The following is a 19,182-nucleotide window of genomic DNA, read 5'->3' on the forward strand; positions in this document are numbered from 1 at the left end:
TTTCTTTCAGTTTCTGCTGTACAGCAAAGTGACCCAGTCATACATATGCATACATTCTTTCTCTCACATTATCGTCCATCGTGTTCTAACCCAGGAGACTGGACATAGTTCCCTGTGCTGTATAGTAGGACCCTATTAAGGTATTGTTTCTTATAGTGGCAGGTGATTCGATGAGCTCAAAAAAAGTGTTTTAATTTTAGAAGACAACACAATAAAGGCAACGTTTACTTGCTCGTGAGTCTCCGATTTGGGCAGGGTTCAGTGGATATGGCTCGCCTCTGAATCGCTCATGCTAGCCTGGGCGCTGGAGTCATCTGAAGTCTTTCTCACTCCCGTGTCTGGCAGTTGACACCTGCTGCGGACAGATACTTTAGCTGGAGCTGTCAGCTCTTATATGGAGCTTTGCACGTGGCCTGGACTTTCTTACAGTATGGTGGCTGGGATCCAAGGCTGAGTTTGCCGAAAGAGGAAGCGCCAGGTGCAAACTAGCTGTGGAAGGCATGCAGTGTTACTTCTGCCTCACGATGCTCACGAGGCAGTCACCAACGAAGGCCCTTCAGTTTCAAGAAGGAGCATATACTCTATCTAATGGGGGGATGGGAAGGTTAGGGAAGAGCCTGTGAGACTAGAAATACCACTGTCACCACGTTTTGATAAAATATAATGTGCCGTAGTCTCTAAAGACTGACCTTCTCTCTTCCACATCTGTAAGAGTGGCCATAACTTCCCAGTTTTCATGACATGGGTCCAGCCATGCAGAGCAACCAAATATCTCTCTTTCAATGGTTCCTAATTTCTGGCGAAGAAGCTCCAGTTGGCCCAGGTTGAGTCAGGTATTCACACCTGGTCAAACCAACCGTGACCTACTTTCAGCTTTGTGGAGGAGGGCAGGGCCACATCATATACATAGAAGTCTAACAGGTAGGTGGGGCTATTACAGCAGAAGGGAAGACAGTTTTCTGAGCCGGAGGACTCATTTTTAGCTATCAAGGCAACCTAGAATGTGCCGAAGCCCACAGGTAAATTTTCTTAAAATTGTATGCTCTTGCCAAGAGACAGGCATATAACAACATGACACAGAAGGGTTAGATACAAAAGGATAAGCAAAGTTTATCAGGCAAATGCAAACAAAGAGAACACTGGGTTGGCAATATACGTGTCAGATCAAGAGGACTTAAAGGCAAAATAAAAGGCATCAAATAGGACAGAAAGGGTTATTTAATGTTGATACAGGGTGCGAGCCACAGAGGAGACATGGGAAGCATGAGTTTTTTGGTAGGTGCTGAAAAATGTAACTATGAAATATATAAAACCAATTCTGGAACAAATACAAAGAGAAAATGACAGGAACGCAAGAGTAGTGGGAGAGCTGGCTTCACCTCCCTCACATCTTTGACAGATTAAGTAGGCAAAGAATGAATTAAGATAGAGAGGAACTGAATAATGCATTTCCTATGTCTGATTTAATAGATATATGTCAATTTCGTGCTTCACGAGAAGAAAATATACCTTTTCTCTAAGTACTCATGAAACATTCACAAAAATTGAGCATACACTGGCCCACAGAGGAAATCTCAATAAATTCCAAAAAGCAGAAATTGTACAGGCCCTGTTCTCTGACCGCAGGACACTAAAACAGAAAATTAATGGCAGAAGTTCAAATCAACAAACCCAAACACTTTGAAATTTAATAACACACTGCTAAAGAAGTCTTGGGTCAGAGAGAAAATCAAGCCTGTAATTACAGATCATTCAGGACTTAACAGCAATAAGAACATCGCATATCAATGCTCATGAGATAGTGCAAGAGACAAATTCAGAGCAGAAGACTTGAAGAGTAAACATAAATGGACTAGAGATTCAACCTCAAACATTTGAAAAGAGTAACAAACCAAACCAAAGAAAATTAGGAGGCAGAAATTAACAAATCCAAAAACATAAAATAATGATTTGGAGGGGGAAAAAACCCTGATATATAAAGAGGTAGTTTTTGAAAAAGAATAGGAATGAATACATCACTAATCCAGACATAGAACATTAAGAATAAGAAAAGGAATAAGAAAAGGAATACAATTTCCTATATATAATATAATTTCTTATATATAATTTCCTATATAGTTTTTATGAGGGGATATATAGTTTTTATGAGGGGATGTTATAGCTTTAAGTTAATAAAGTTTAAAAAGTTCAATGGATTTAAGAAAAATAGAAATTACAAACTGAATTTAGAATTAGAAAAAGTGGAGTTCCCTTTGTGGCTCAGTAGTTAACAAACCCAACTAGGATCCATGAGGATGCAGGTTCGCAGCCTTGGTCAGTGGGTTAAGGATCCAGCGTTGCTGTGAGTTGTGGTGTAGGTCACAGGCATGGCTCAGATCCTACGCTGATGAGGCTGCGGTGTAAGCCGGCAGCTGTAGCTCTGATTTGATCCCTAGCCTGGGAACTTCCACATGCTGTGGGTGCAGCCTCAAAAAGCCAAAAAAAAAAAAAAAAATTAGAAAATGTGAATGAATCAAGGGCAAGGAAAATGTTGCTGAGCATGAAAGGTGGCATGTATACTGGTGAAGGATGTGAGCCCTACCACCAGCCTGCCTGGATTTGCATCTCAGCTTCACCTGTTGGGCAAATTATTCAATGTCTCCAAACTTCAGTTTCCTTAACGCTAAATTGGTGATGCTAACATGTTCTACCTGCTAAAGCTGCTGTCGTGCAGTCAGTGAAATAACAAGCCAATCCCCTACCACGGTGCCAAGAGAAGGACTCCCCAAAAGATACAAGGCTATTTTATTATTGCCTTCCTTCAAACTTTCAGAGAACAGCTATTTCATAAATTCTATTAATAGTTCAAGGCATATAGAGAGATGAGCACTATGCACTTAACTCTACAAAAGCATTATCTTGATACAAAAAACCTGACATGTTAGCACAAAAAAATGCAAATTTTCTTTATGAATACATAGGAATTAAATAAAACATATGCAAATGGAATCTAGTGTTATAATGAAAGAATAAGATGCAGAAATCAAAGAAGGTGTTTCCTAGGAATAGAGGACTGGTTCAGTATGAGGAAATTTATTAATTCACTTCATCACATTGCCAGGCAATTGGCAGTATGTTGGCCAAGAAATTCTGCTTTTAGTTATTTGCCTAAAGAAATAAGACATGGACAAAGAGCTGTGTTCAAGGTTGTTTGGTGTAAATTTATTGAACTTTCAAACAATCTAAATACACATAATAGTTTAATAGGGGAATGTCTACATGTATGTATAATAAGCCTATGCTTAAATTATATATAGAAATATACAATAGACTATTCTATCGAAAGGACTATTATAAAAGCATATTAAAAACTATTTCAAAACATGAAAATATATTCAAGAAATGTTTTCCATGAAGTATAAAAGAAATAGATTAAAAGTAGTATATACTTACTCACATATGTGAAAAATATACATATTTATGTGTGTGTTTATGAACATATAGGTATGAACATTTAGGTTGTTTCTTTTGTTACTATAAAAATGCTACAACAACCTCACACATTTATTATTTTGTACAAGTGGGAGGATCAAATCACCATATTTTTCTCCATTGAAAATCAGTGTTGTAATCTGATTCTCACTTTTGCAAAATAAAAAATCAAACGGTTATTCATTGCAGTATTAACTCTGTGTGTGTGTGTGTGTGTGTGTGTGTGTGTGTGTGTGTGTGTGTGTAAACATACATATAGTGATTTAAAGGGGGAGGGAAACAAAAGAAAATACAACAAAATGTTACAATGCTTAAGACAGTTTTAATTTTTACCTCTGTGTTTTAAATTTTTTCCTTAATGCCAATGCAGGAAAAAAGTCAAATATTAGCAAAACATTTGAAGTGAGATTTAAACAAAAGGAAAAGTTCTGTACTTGTAAACAAAATATCTAAATTCAAGACATTGATCCTGTTTGTAAAGTCATCTGTAAAAAGCAACTATAAGTACTACTTCAAATAAGATATTTAAGGAGGTAGGTTTTTTTTTTCCCCACAGTGTCTGGATATTGGCAGGTCAATAGTATATATTCAAGTGAAAATCATTGCAAAGATTAGTTTTTAATATGTGCATTAAAATGTGTATAAAGTGTTTATCACAGAGCCTGGAGCATAGCTAGTTACCAGAATTTTTTTTAATTTTATTTTTTGCTTTTTAGGGCCACACTCATGGTATATGGAGGTTCCCAGGCTAGGGGTCTAATCAGAGCTGTAGCTGCCAGCCTATGCCAGAGCCACAGCAACGCCAGATCCGAGCCACATCTGCAACCTACACCACAGCTCACAGCAATGCTGGATCCTTAACCCACTGAGGAAGGCCAGGGATCGAATCCACAACCTCATGGTTCCTAGTCTGATTCGTTTCTGCTGCACCACAATGGGAACCCCCCAAAATTATTAAATGAACCTGAACCATCTCCCTTTATGGGTGACACCTAGATTCTGAGCTGGAAGATAAGAAGCATTTCTCTCTGTCACTCTCCACCATTTAACCTGGGTTCTCTCATTTCTTGCAACAGTTTATCTGATACTGCCATATTGCTTACAAGCAAATAAACCAAAAAATAACAACGAAAAGCAATGAAACCAGCATTCTCCTTGCCCCTGGAGAGCAAGGAGAACAGATTTACCCTCTACCTCTCTTCCCGGATTCTCTCTTCTTGCTTAAATCCGGGTCCGGGGTAGAAGTGATTCGGCATTTGGCAAATGGTTTTTCCCTGGATATAACTTAATATTCTCTTTGGGGGAAGGGAGAATATGTCCAGGTGGGAAATGCTGGCTCACGACCCACATGGATAGTGTCCATGGCTAGTTAAAGACCCAGCTCTGAACCAAAGGAATGATCAAATGATTCCACTGGTAGGGGGACTCCTGTCTAGTCGGAGCACACAGGATGATTTGTCTTAGAGATGGCCAGATATCAGAGCCAAGAGAAATCTGGATAAAATGACATCCTGGGAGCCTGGATTTAGGAGGTGGCCATAGAAACAGGATTTGGGGACTTGCTGAATGGATATGGAGGATAAAGGGGGGAAATGGTGAATGGGGACTGGGAACTGCAGTTTCACTTTCTGAGCCCATGGAACCTTAGGACCATGGACAGAGCTTGAACTTGAACACTGGAGAATAAAATGAGCTCACTTTGGGACACAATGGTTTGTGTGAAGAGCAGGAATTTCATGGCTTTGGTCTCTAAGCAGTTTAAAAAAATCTAACCTTGCAGACCAGGTGGACCTCAGGCTAGAGGTACAGAATTAAGACCCATCAGCCTGGGAAAGAATGTAGAGCCCAAGTCTTTGTGAAGATGCCTGAGCCATCTGGAGGACTGGTATTAAGAGAATAGAAGAGGAAAAGGGATCCAGGGAAGGAGCTTAAGAATAAGTAGCCAGAAGGTATCGGGCCAAGGGTAGGAAAAAAGGTTTCATCTAGGAAGTGGAAGCAGATCTTCTATCTCTAAGCAGAGCTGGACTTGTGGTTTAGATAAACTAAAGCTAAGACCTCATGTCCCCCTCTTTATTTTGCTTTAGTTAAAATCACAGACATGCACCAACAAAAAACAAAAATGCGATGCTGAACTGAAGCAACTACAACGTTGAACTGCGCTTTAGTGGTAATCCAAATCTTCATCCCGTTTTAGAGGCCCTTAGAATCCTCGAACTCCTGGCTTTAGCAATGATTACTCTATGAATTTTGTGGCTTGTTCGATCTAGGTGGACTTCCGCATTACTATTTAAAACAAATGTTTTTGAAATAGCAAGCTGTGTCCTTTACAGGCAGGACAAAGCCTAAAACCCAGGACTCCAGGTCTCAGGCAGTGGACAGAGAGTTCATGCCAATTTACCACCAGGATGCGCCCAGACACCTGTGTGTAAAGACTGGGGATGAATCAAAGCCCATAAGGTGTAAGCTCCTCATGTGAGCACATCCTTTTCCCGGCTAACCATACTCCAACACCTCCTTCCCCCAAAAGAAGATCAAGTTCGACTGCCTAATTCTTCACCCCATGTGTGTATATTTGCCATTTGTACCCTAGGCTCCAACCTTCTCCTCCTCCACCCACCTCCACCCCAACAAAACCTCTATTGCTGGTCAGCCAGATCCCCAGATGTGGGTGGGTCACCATGGTGACAGAGCCCTGATGCAGAAGGAAAGAGAAACCGCAGAGGAAGGGCCGTGCCCTTCACATTTCTGGAGCACCCAAAGTTCCGGGCTTTTTATAAGTGCCTCCTTTGACTCAGAGGGGCATAGTAGGGGTCAAGAGAGGTGCTGCTGCGTTGGAGAGACCACGGAATGCCTTAACTCTTCTTTAAACACTTTTTTCTGTGATTTTCAGGTGATCATCAGTATAACCATCCGATTTTAAGCAGCGCTACCCAGACCCCTACACATGGTGAGAGATGATTGAGAGCGTTCTGCATTCCATTCTCATTCCAAGTGGCTCCATCCTAAATACTGATGCCTATGAGGGCATCAGACATGGTCACTGGCTCACTGAAGCTAAGGAGGTGTAAGGAGCCAGGCCACAATGCCTCACTCTCGCTTTTAGACCACTGTTCCCCTAGTGTCTGTCTCTGATATCAGAGTGATCTTGTGCCACGAAAGGGAAAGAACACACCCCTTTCTTAATCCACTTCACTTGCAATCTAGATCACTTCTTGCAACCATAAATTGCATGTGTCCACAGCAAGGAGAGAGAGCTCTCCTTTGCCCAGGGCTACTTCTGGTACCATTTAGGAAAGGCATGAGATGTAGAAAACTATATTGATCCTTCCTCAACTCATTAAGATTTGATGAAACTCAAAACAAAACTGGATTACTTGAGCTTTAGCTTCTTGACAGGGGAAGAAAGTTACGGAGCACGGACATGTCAGCAAAGTGCCAAAGGCTTACAAAACCCTATTTCCCTCTTTTAACATCTTCCATCAGATCACAGCTTAACATTTGAAACTGCAGTGAAAAACTATTTACGGAACAGGCTCAAGACTTAGAACATAAGACAGCCATGTAAACTGTGAACCATCAGTCATTCTTCTGTCTTTTCTGCCAAAGAGTGAAAACATCATTAAATTTTAGTAAGAAACTCAAAACAAAGATAAATTCTGTGCTCACCTGGCAAAGAGACCTATCCCTCTCATGTCAGATTGTGCTCTGCTTCAGCATTATAATTAGAACAAAAAAAGTGGACTGTTTTGATATGTCCCTCCAGTGCTAGGCTCCTAGTGGAAATATGTGATGAAAGCAATAGTTTACTAAGATGTTTCGGGATGTGGGGTCCAGGAAAAATTAGAAGTGGGAGAAGCTGGAGAGATCAGTTAAAAGAAGCTGGTATCAGTGGTGATGCTGATTGCAGGAATTGAAAGAAAGGTTCAGATATGAACACTTTTTGGAGAAGGAACTGGGAAAACTTAGTTACTAACTGCATGGCTGTTTAGAGTCAATTATGAGTGAAATGGAGAGCCATGATCAATTAGAAGAATGGAGGGTCTTACCAATGTAATCTCAGGAATCAGGAAAGCAGCCAGTGTACTGGGGACGGAGCTTTTGATGTTGAGTTTGGATCTGGACATCTAGAGCTGGATATGACTATAGGATTTGCAAGAAAAATCACTCAACAGGCAGGTAGAAATGCAGACATGAAGTCTGGAGGGAGATGAGAGCTGAAGTGGTAAGTCATGCTTTGGAAGCAGTAACAGAAGCCTTGGGAGTAGGGGCAATCTGCGCAAGAAGGCTGAAAGAGAAAGCAGAAGGCAGAAGCAGAGAGCCCGGGGGATGCCCATGGTGATGAAACAGCAGCAGGAAGAGGAGCCAGAAGAGGCAAGCCAGAATGCTCTGCTTGCTCAGTATCGTTCTCCAAGGGTAACTCTGAGCTGGTTTCCTCGGAAGAAGACAACACAAGCACAGCCTCCTAAATACAAAAGAAGGAACCATTCTTCCCTCTTCCTGTTCCTGTCTTCTTTTTCCACCTGGTGTGAGATGAGGGTAGATGAGACCCAATCCCTGCCTTTGAATAGCTCACAGCCTAGTGGAAGGAGGGTTTTCTCTGCAGTCCTTCCTTGGATGTTACACTTTCCCCGGGAGCTGGCAGAGCAACTATCGAGAGAAGAGGCAGCCTGTGTCTACTTGATTAGCCAATGGGCATTAATTGGATCCTTATTTTGAGCCAAGCCCTAGGAAGGCATCAGGAAAACTAGGAAGCAAGACTTTTGCTGTCAAGGAGACTGCAGTCTTTGAAGATCAGCAAGACCAACTCAAGTCTAATGATTAGAGATCACACAGACACTAAACTGGGTGGTAAGGACTACACGATCAGCAGTGGCTTAAAGACAAGACATTACCCTGGGCTGCAAGGATGTGATGTTGTCATCGTGAAGAGTCTTGAGGGGAAGCAGAGTTTGGATGGAGGGAGAGTAAGGAAGGGCACTGCCCAAGGAGAGAAGGCATGAGCAAGGAGGCCGGGGACAATCATGATGGAGGCAGAAAGCAAGGAAGGGCTGGTCCTGGCTCAGTGGCAGGTTTTGGAGAACACATCTGAACAATGTGTCAGAGCATCCAGAAATACTGCACTTGGAAGTGAGAGAGCAGAGAGATGCCCTCGGTAGGAGTATGATGCCAACTCATTCTTCTCTAGCAAGGCCAAAAGTGAAGAAACAGTGGCTATGGGACTGGCGGCTCTTACCCAGCTCTGGGTAGCAGTGCTCCCGGCTTCCTGCCCACTCCACTTCCTGGCATCTGTCCTGATCCATGGTAGGGAGGCTCTTTCTGTACAGCATGTTCTGATTGCTCAGGGATGTAGAGCATCCCCCGCCCCCTCACATATGTACCAAGCTGGTGAGAATACCAGCTCTTTGGCTGGGCTCCCCTGGCTCCATCCCCAGTGTTGGGGGTACCAGTGAAGGCAAGAAGGGATAGCAAAGCCAGGAGTTTCCTGTATCAGGGTTGCCCTTGCACAAAGCCTAGGACTGCTTCTCTTTGTCCCATGCACCCTCTTTGCCAAGAGGCATGGGGAGCCACCGTCCTCTGATACATCTGTCCAAAGTTAAAGCCTGCCCTTCCTTGGGTGTCCCAAACCAAGAGGATGGGGGTTAATAGGAGAACAACCTTGCTGCCTCATCTCTAGGAATGGTACCACCGTTTCTCCACCAATACCTGCTGACTTCTTGAGGGGCCGCAAGTCAGTCAGGCACAAAGGCATGCCGTCTTTCTGCCCTGGATCTCCATTTGTTTATGTCCCTCATCTTTGTGTGCCTGTATTTGCATCTTCTCCCTCCCATCCCCACCCCTGACTTCCGTGTTGTAACTAGTCTGGCTCCCAGAGCCCAGCTCAGCTCATCCACCTCATAGTCACTCACCTCGTCTCTCTTTGGTCTTTTCCTCCGTGTCTTCCCCCGTCTTTCCCCCAGGTCTGGAGTGGAACAACTCTCCCTTCTCCCCCTTAGACTCTGGAATCTCAAGGCTCTACCTCAAGCGATGGAGGGAGAAACACAGATGATGTGCTCGGCATCTTGCCCATGTTTTTTCCTCCAGCAGCTCAGAGATGGTGAAAGGGGCTTGAGGGGGAGGAGTTGGAGAGGAAATAGCTTTGAGGCTCACCATGACTTGTCGGGTGCAGGGCTTGGAGAAGCCAAAAGTGGAAGGGGCAATGTGAGAGGTGAAATGACCTCACAGACAGTGTGGGCTGGAGCCTCAGTGGAGCTGGGTCCTGGACCCAGGCCTACAGGTATGCAGACAAGATGGGTCACTCTACCTCCTTCAAACGTAGGTTTTTCTGAGCCTGAGAGCTAGGTTGCCTAAAGTTATCAGGGAAACGATAGAACTTTTACACCACAACAGATGACTTTATAACTTCTCTCAGCTCCACCAGGCTTCCATTTTCATCAGCCAGCCCAGTGATGGACCAGGAGACAGAGTTTGCCATTCAAGGAAGGGCAAGCTGCCATCATGGCCAGTGCAGCCACACAGCACCAGCTCCAGGCCCGTTGGCAACTGGCGCTGAGCATGAGGGAAACTGAGTCACCACCACCACCTGTGTCCTAGCACAGGGAGCCAGAAAAGCAGGATGGGGACGAGAGATGGAACCTGGACACTTGCCCCCCAGCCTGTGTCCTCACTAATGCAATGACCGTTCCCTTCTTTGCAGAGAAGCCTCGGATGAACAACATCCTGACATCGGCCACCGAGCCCTATGACCTCTCCTTCTCCCGCTCTTTCCAAAACTTGGCCCACCTGCCCCCGTCCTATGAGTCCGCAGTGAAGAGTCACCCCAGCAAGTACTCATCCCTGAAGAGGCTAAGTAAGCGTGGGGGCGTGGGGGTCTGTCTCTGGGGCCTCCACCACACCCTCCCGTGTCCCACTGTCTCGTCCTGCACCTGGGGGTGGAGCCCACAAACAAAGAGGGAGGAGTAGCATGGAAGAAGGGGACACAAGCCCCTGGTTTTCGTCCTTTGCGGCCTGAGCCCATCCTCCCCCTCGCTAGAATGGAGGCCATGGGATCCCAGGTCCACATTCCCCTGGGAGGCAGTTGACCGGCAAGAGAGAAAGCCTTTCCTCAGCCTTGCCCCACACCTGCCCTCGTCAAACCCGGGGCCTCCCTTGCTCCCTTCCTGCCTTGGAGTAAAGGCTGGCAAGCCAGGGCTTTCTCTGAGACGCTTCCTAGAGACCTGGCTGTGGAAGGGCCCATAAACCAGCTCCCTCCGTAACGCTGAGAACCTGAGACACCCCACTCCACACAAACACCCCATTCCACGAGTGGAGTCCAGTTCATCCCATGATCCCACTGGAGTCCGGGGGGCTCTGGGATTGATGGGTTTCAGACATTACAATCTCAAGAAAGCAGAAGGCAGGAGAGCTCGTCTCTTCTAACTTTACAATCCTTGGACCGTCTAACTCCACTTCCAGATCAGTCTATTTTGAGGACCCTTTACCCCCACCTCTAGGGCTGAGCAGGCATGTGAAGCTACAGGGTAACCCGTAGTTCAGCCCATGAGTCCACATCAGCCACCTCCAAGGTGGAACAGTGAGTCTCTTTGGCTGAAAGCCAGAATCCCTGCTGATCTGAGGAATCCAATACATGCCTGGAATGAGGAGAGGTGGCTTAGGAGTCAGGATCTACCTGTCAGGAACGCTCTGGGAAAACTGAGGAGTGGCTGGCATCCCCATTCTGCAGAGAGCTGGAAGGCTGTCCTAGAAGCCTCGTTCCTGAAATGCGGGGCAAAGCAGGCTTTTGTGTGTCCTGGATGAGTTCACGGGTGAGCTTGGAGGATTCCGTGGATGGAGAGAAGGGCAGAGCATCTGAAGGAGGCTCACAGATGGAATTGCCCTGGCCTGCTCCTGCTGTGGGCACAGGCGAAGCCGTGTAGATTTGATTCTGGGCCCATGTCCGGGCCGGATGCCCATGTGTTGGCTGCCTAGGCAGAGGCTGTTACCCAGGGAAGTGTTACTATGTTCCTAAGTTACCAGGAAGCACTTTTACAAGATGCTCCTGGGTGGAGCATCTTGCTCTATTCTAGCAGGAGTCTGGTCCTGCAACCCAGCCTCCTTGGAGAGGGGTTCTGAACCTCTTCAGAAAGCTGCTCCTCGGGCGTCTTAGTCTTAGCAAGACGTGGGGAGCCATTCTCTTTCAGGACCATGGTGTGGTAGAAGCAACAATGAAGCAGGAGTGTGGGGCGAGGGCTTGCCATTGACTCTGCCATGAACTTCCTGGGGACCTCAGGGGAGTCCCTTAACCCCAGGATGCTGAAGGTGGTCCAAAGACCAGGGGCGGCCAACCGTGCCTGGGAGCTGGCTGGAGATGCAGACTCTCCCGATGAACCAGGGCAGAACCAGAATGTGCATTGAATGAGGCCCCTGGGAACTGACTTGCAGGGTGGAGGGAAAAGCACCTCCTCCACCAGTCTGGGCTGCAGGGTCCTAGCATGGTCCTGGCTGCAGTGTCAAGGTGTCACCCCAGCTGACTCTGTCTGTCTGTCTGTCTCTCTCTCTATGGCTACTTGGCCCTTGCTACCTCTCTCCTCTGCAGCCGACAAGGAGGCTGACGAGTATTACATGAGGCGGCGGCACCTGCCCGACCTGGCCGCCAGAGGCACCCTTCCCCTCAATGTCATCCAGATGTCCCAACAGAAGCCGCTGGCGCGAGAGCGACCCCGCCGGCCCCTCCGGGCCATGTCGCAGGACAGGGTCCTGTCCCCGCAGCGCTGCCCGCCCGATGAGCTCCGCATGCCCTACGACCGCATCCTGTCCGACGAGCGGCTGCTCTCCACTGAGCGCCTGCACTCCCAGGACCCGCTGCTGTCGCCAGAGCGGACGGCCTTCCCCGAGCAGTCCCTGTCGCGGGCCATCTCACACACGGAGGTCTTTGTGTCCACGCCGGTGCTGGACCGCTACCGCATGACCAAGATGCACTCCCATCCCAGTGCCTCCAATAACTCCTACGCCACCCTGGGCCAGAGCCAGACCGCGGCCAAGCGCCAGGCCTTTGCCTCGCGCAAACACAACACCGTGGAGCAGCTGCACTACATCCCAGGCCACCACACCTGCTACACAGCCAGCAAGACAGAAGTGACCGTGTGAAAGGCGGGGCAGGCGGGGCAGGGGTCGGGAGAGGCCCGGAGCAGAGCTTCTGGCCCTGGACAGCTCCCTTCCCTAGTCCCCCTCTGTGGGAGGTGGGGATGGGCCACCTTTGCCCAGAAAGCCATACTCCTGGGACACCGCCGGTGGCCTGGCACAGCGCGCTCAGACCTGGGATCTACAGTGACCACCCTCACTTTTCCAGAAGAGTCGAAGGGCAGTGGAGTGTGGGGCGAGGCCCCAGTCTCACCCTGCCACTGTCACCAACTCTCTTTCAGTCCCACGTCCCCTCTCTCCTTCCTGGAGGCTCAGCTGCAGGTTCTGACAGCCAAGAGGCCCTGGCCTGGACCTGGCCCGACCTTGGCCGGAAGCCGCCTGGGTTTGAATTGGCCAGCGGGTGCAGTCAATGGGCTGACCGAATAGGCTACTCGGTCTCATTCACTTACCTAAAACCGCATCACAGAAATCTTCTAGTGCCTAAAAACTGCCTGCTCGCTCTCTCAGAACCGGGGAGCTGCTGTGTCCATAAGCACAATAACGATTCTCTTCTGCCTGCTGGAACTCTCTGGTCCCCAGTGAGTGGCCCTTCCTCCGCTAACCCCCTGGGGGCCCCGCCCTGGCCCCGCGCCCCTCCGGCAAGCCCGGGACGTGGGGGGGTGGGTTTCCTTCCCTCAGCTGCCTCCCCACTGCTGGGAACCCCGCCCAGTTCCAGCCGGCTGCCCCGCCCACAAGACTGGGAGTTCTCTGGGGCTTCTAGTCCTTCCAGAAGAGAGTAGCGATGGGGTGCAGGGACTTCGGGGTGCCCTCCCTAGCAACCTGATTATCTCCACACGTTCTCCAGGCCTCTAGGTCTGAACTATGACCTGCCACTCAGGCCTGCCTTCCCCTCCCCTGCTCTTCTCCCAAGAGGCTTCTGCCCCTGGCCAGAGAGGGGCGGGGTCGGGAGGGCCACTGTGACGCCCCAGGTCTCAGGGGCTCGCCATTCCCACCGCCCAGGGCTTTGCCCATCTCCCAGCATGCACGTCGGGCAGGACAGAGGCACTGGCTTCCAAAGAGGGGCAGCTCAGCCCCCGGTCAAGGAGGACCCCAGGCTGTGGTTCTGCACCTCACCTGCTCCTCTCTCCCCATCACTGCCCACCTGCTTGGCCCCTTCTTTCTTTAGAAAGCACTCTCTCCGCCTGGCTCCCCCGCCCCCACCTCCCACGCCTCTCTCCCGGCTGCTGCTTCTTCAGACCAGTGCCTCCTTTGGATCAAAGGGACAGAGACTCTTTAGCAGACGCAAATAATGGTACTCCAGGCTACTGGTCTGGGGGGCTAACTGGGTAGCTTCCCCAGTCGCTCCCCTGCAGGGGGCGCTGGGCCTCCAGGCAGACCCCATGCCCTCAGCTGTATTGGGGGGCCTGCCCCTGCCAACCCATCTCAGCATCTTCTCTGCCTCCAACCTGGGGGGTGGGCAGGGTGTGACAGCCTCCTGGAGAACAGACAGTGAAGGACGCGACATCCTCCCCCCACCAAATCCTGGAGGGAGAGAAGGAGCTCCCCCATTCTCAGGGCTAGGGTACCTCCCTGGGCTGGAGCTGGGGGAATCAGCTTCAGACTATTGAGCGGAGGTATGATACTGAAAACATGACTGTCGCCATAGACTCCAAAAGCAATGACTTGGAACTGGAATTTTTGGATGCCCCAGTTCCCCGTACAACCTGTCTGGCCCTTTAAAAATGGGGTGGGACGGAGAACTCCCCAGTGTCAGCCCTGCGGATTTTTAACCTAATCCACAGAGAAATCAGTTGAGTGATTCCTCTTACTTACTCAAGAATTCCAAAGCTCTTATTCCCACTCTACCCACAAGGCTCACCATCACCCTGAATCGTGAGGGGATTGAGGGTGGGGATGATGGACACAGCCCTCAGGTCCCCAGTGGGGCGGTGTCACCAGGACTGTGAGGCTGTGAGGACAGGGACAACACTCTGCTCTCCTTCCTTACAAACACATAAACCTTCTCAAGGGCTGGTCCCTAAGGGTTTATGAGAGTTTGGTCCAGAAGGTGAGGCTAAGAGGGTTGGGCTGGGGGAAATCAACTACTCCTAGAAAGGAAGGTGTGTCTCCCACAGCTGTCCCCCCACCACACACACACACACACACACACACACACACAAACACACACAGCCCGCTAATCCAGCTCTCAGCCAGTCCCCTTGAAGGCTGCCTGCTGGTGTGGAGGGGAAAGGACATGGGTGGGGAGAATCCTCTCCCCAGGTGTCTACACACAGGTACACCCAAACCAGAAACCTGATCTCATTCCATTCTGAAGCATCATCTCAGCACTAAGTTCTCCAGCCCTTGGGGGTGACCTTCTCCCCAGCTCTGTGTCCGTCTCAGGGGTGGTTTGATAGGTTGAGTCCCAAGCATTTCTCATCCCAGCGTTCCTGCTGCTCATTCTAAAAACTCTGGTGTCAGTGGGATCAAAAAACTCTACCCAACCCTTTACTTCTTTTAAATGATTCTCCTGCTTCGCCCTTGGGTCTGGAGGAGAAAGGGAGGGAGGGAAGGAAGGAAATAAGAGAAAAGTCTACAGACTTGCTCCAATTCAGTCCTTCCTTTCAAAATCCATACACTGTTGTCTTAACTGGGACACAGCAGTATCTCATTTATCAGTCGTCCTATCCACATTTGAAGAATAAGCAAAGCTACATTACCAGACAAGTTCTTGTCGCAGATAAGAGAGGGTTCTGGGGCTGGAACCCAGATGTCCTGACTCCCAGTCCCACGAGGCTGGTGGTCACTACCACACTTGGAAGGGCTGGCCCTTCCTCCACAATGGAAGTCCCCTCCCCTAGCAAGGGAAACCCAAAGCCCAGAGTTTCCTTCTGCTTGCCTGGCTCTTTGGATGAGTCTCCATTGCTCTGCACGGGGTTCTCTCCTGTCCTGAAGGTTCTGGCTGGTCCCCTTGGCCTTTGATGGCAGTGAAGCACTCACAAACCTTCATGTCCTCCACCTTTCCTGCCTCCATTCATCCAGTGAACTCCTGGCTCTGAGAGCATGTGAGTCACAATAGGCTTTTCCAAGAATTCCTTTAATCCCCCAACTGGATTTCTACCCTAGGACTCCCCAGTGTCTTGGGAGATGGGTCAGACTTCTAGAAAGTTCCCACATTTCTCTTAATTCAAATGCCTCCTCCCCTCTTTCCACTTCCACACCCCTAAACTGACCTCAGTCATTTATACCCATTCGGCCCTTCCTCCCTTCCTCTCGTCTCTGCTCTTTTCTTCCATTTCCTTCCCTCCTCCCTAATTTTTTATCCCTGGTCCTGCTCAACTCTCTGGTTCTGGAATGCAGAGCTCTCAATGAAAACGATCCAGGAATGAGACACTCTTCAGGCCTTGTTGGCTTCCATGGCTTATCCTTCACCTTCTGCCCTTAAGAGATAAGGGACGGAAGGTGCCCTGTCAATGGCATCGTGGGTCAACGATCAGCTTTGGTCCCTGTAGCTGGCATGTCCCTGAAGCCCCTGCCCCAGGGTGCCACTAGCCCAGAGGCTCCTGCTCTGGCCAAAGATTCATATCCTTGAGGGCTCTCGGCCACTGTTCCATCTCACTTATGCCTGTCCTGCTTGTGTATGTCACAGATCCCTCTTTGTCCCCAAAGACTGGAGAAAGAGCCTCATGACTCTCTAAGCACGGAGAAACTCCCATTCCAACAACCCCACCACCATACAACCTATTTCCTTCAGAGATACTTTGTCTGCCACCAGCCTTCTGGCCTCAGATTCTGTCCACAGGCAGTTGTGGACTTGACCAGAGGTAATCTGCAAGGGCTGTTGATGACCTGAACCCTAGAAAGCACCTGCTCCATTTCCCCCACATACCTTCTTCCATGATCCTCCCCAAACCGGAGAAACTTGACTCTGGAGTATTTTCAAGAAAGCTTGTTGTGTTTTAATGAAGTATTTTTCAGGGTTCCTATGTTATTATTTTTTTAAAATAAATGCAGCCTTTTAGTGACAGGTTTGAGATGAACAATATGTCTTCCTGGGCTCTACATTTGATTTCAGAAGGCAGTGTGCATGGCAGGAAGAAGCACCGGAAGAAAGCTCTTGAAGATGCAGCTTTGTCTCTGTCTTGCCATGTGACAAAGATGAGCCAGGTTCTTGCTCAGTGCCTCCATTTCCCATCTGTAAAGTGAGGAGCTTTGACCAAACAAGTTCTCAAGTTCCATCCAACTCTTACATGTAGGGCTTCCATGCCCACTGGCACCCCTACTCTCATTGCACCACCTCAACTGGGCCACATCTACCCCATTGCACCTGCTCCACGGCAACATCCTCAGATGCCCTAGGCAGTCACCAGACTCCTCCCTAGAACCTGGGGTGGGCCCCATGATCACAGCCATTCATGGCTGCTCTCTGTCTGAAGGTATAAGGGTCTATCCAGTTTGTGGGTTACCAACTGCGTGTCATGGAATCCCCTGTAGACACATCGCACTCACCCTGGGGGTCTGTGTCACTGGCGAAGTCTCAAGTTTTCATTTTGATGTGGTCCTTCAAGCTGGAGGGAGGTGGTTCTGATTTCAGAGAGGGGATGGGCTAGTGGAGAAAGGTTCGGAGATTGGCCCACAATGACATGAAGTCTGTATTTGAAAGCAGCTTGGAAATTCATCCCAAGCCATAGAAGAAAATGCCCAGCAGAGGCTCTGTGGGGCAACGGGTGTTATATCCCCCTCCAGAACCTGAGTCCTAAAGAGTTTGGATGCTGGGCTCTGTTCTACCTGGAGGAGGAGGAAGCATCACTCCCTGGGCTGCCAAGAGGTGGGCACCCACCCCAGCCTAGTACCTTTCTAGCCCCTCCTTGTGACATTACCGTCCTCCTGATGAAAGCTTGTGAAGAGGCAAGAATTGAGCACACAAATCAGTATCATCGCACCCATCTTGTAAATCGGCAAACACATCAACCATCCATCAGTCAGAGAAATGACATCATATGTTTTCTTAATACCCTCCCTCCTGAGAGAGAGGGAGACCCCTGCTCCATTCCGCTGCCCACTCCTGCTGTGACCCTTGAATGCCACTCCCTGGGAGGACTCCTTCATTTGCTTCGTAGTGGCAAATATTCCTCTAGTTCTATAACTCAACTAGACATTTTGTAGTAAAGAATTCTTGAAATTCTCTAATTTAAAAAAAAAAGCGATTCTTACTGTAATATTTTTAGTTTGGGGACACAATTTCCTAAGGGGGGATTAATGAACATTTTTACGCATTAGCCCAATTTATGGATTCCATGTTTATTATATATGGTAGTACTGATGAAAAGTACCTTTCTATCTGTACCTTTGCATAGTTTCTTCATTCCTCATAACTTAGCTTCATGATGAGCAGTGCTCCTGTAATTGCTGCTTCTGTACAAATCTCATCGTTCTACTTACTTGTCAAAGCACATTCTATATGTACTGTAAACGGTATCACTTTAGTAAGACTTAGTCTTAAGGATTTTTCCACTTTTGTCAGTAACGGATATTTATGGATTAAAAAAAAATAAAGCCGTTTCAACATAACCTATGTCTCTTATAATAGCACATGCTTTCTTCTACAAACACAGAGCCCAAACTGAAGGGCATTAAAAATCACCAAAGGATGGAGGAGATCACTGGAGATGGGAGCAGAAACGGGTCAGAATGTATCTTAAAATGGATGCGTTGTAGGATATGCAAATCAGACCTCAATAATGCTTTAAAAATGGTGAACCAAAGGAATGTAGGAAGGTAGGCTCAGAACAAGTGCCAATGGATAAGGTATACCAACTCAAAGCAAAATTAGAAGTTAGAACTGTGTATCCATATTCATCTCCTAGAGCATTACTATTCTAGACATTAGGTCTTAGTTTGGTTGTAGGGTTAGTTCTTAACGTTGCCATGGGTAACTACAAGACAGGTAGTTAAATATCCATGCCATTCTAATAGGAGAATCAGGTTGCCCCATGAAAACCGATTTAGATTTAGAGTCTTGCTCAAGACATCTTTTCTTTGGACTCGTGTTTTAATATTATTTTCTTTGGCCCATATTCATTTATGCCACTAAGGTCATCTGTTGTTCTGTGTGTCTGAATTTTCCCCATAACCTAGATACCAGTGGGCTCCACTTCATTAAACAAAGTGCTGCCAAAGAGGACATGGTTATCTGCCAACTTCAGCACCTCCATACTTCCCAGAATCCACAGTCAGTTATACTCTCCTTCCAGGTGCCCAACTCCTTCGTAATTAAAACCGTCCTCATTGTCTGTGCTGAGCTTATATTCAAAACTCCTTTTATTATCTCCTATCAATGGCGTTCTTTACCTCGGACAAAGTTACACACCTGTTTACTCTTCTAATACAGAATTAACACATAACCCCCCACATTCTTAAATGTGTTTTGCTTACTACAACAATCATCATGACAGGACATTGCTTCTAAGTCACGGTGTCTCTAACCAAGAATGACCTCCACCAAATACACACATGTTACAAGTGTAGCAAAGCTTCATCCATCTGTACTCACTACTGGAGGGAAACCCAAGGGAAAACAAAATTCTGAGTTGGTAATTTTTTTTTTTTTTTAGA

General features: G+C 47.8%; 1 protein-coding gene across 1 annotated transcript; it reads left to right on the forward strand.

Annotated features, from left to right (window-relative positions):
- Window positions 1-10,176: 10,176 nt before the first annotated feature.
- On the forward strand, window positions 10,177-18,074 carry LOC125114935 (protein shisa-6). The gene is made up of 2 exons (XM_047758598.1): window positions 10,177-10,318; window positions 12,044-18,074. Exons 1-2 carry the CDS (start codon window positions 10,177-10,179, stop codon window positions 12,592-12,594), a joined length of 693 nt encoding a protein of 230 aa, XP_047614554.1. The 3' UTR covers window positions 12,595-18,074.
- The last annotated feature ends 1,108 nt before the right edge of the window (window positions 18,075-19,182 follow it).

The sequence above is a fragment of the Phacochoerus africanus genome, chromosome 14 (genome assembly GCF_016906955.1).
Source record: "Phacochoerus africanus isolate WHEZ1 chromosome 14, ROS_Pafr_v1, whole genome shotgun sequence".
NCBI lineage: Eukaryota > Metazoa > Chordata > Mammalia > Artiodactyla > Suidae > Phacochoerus > Phacochoerus africanus.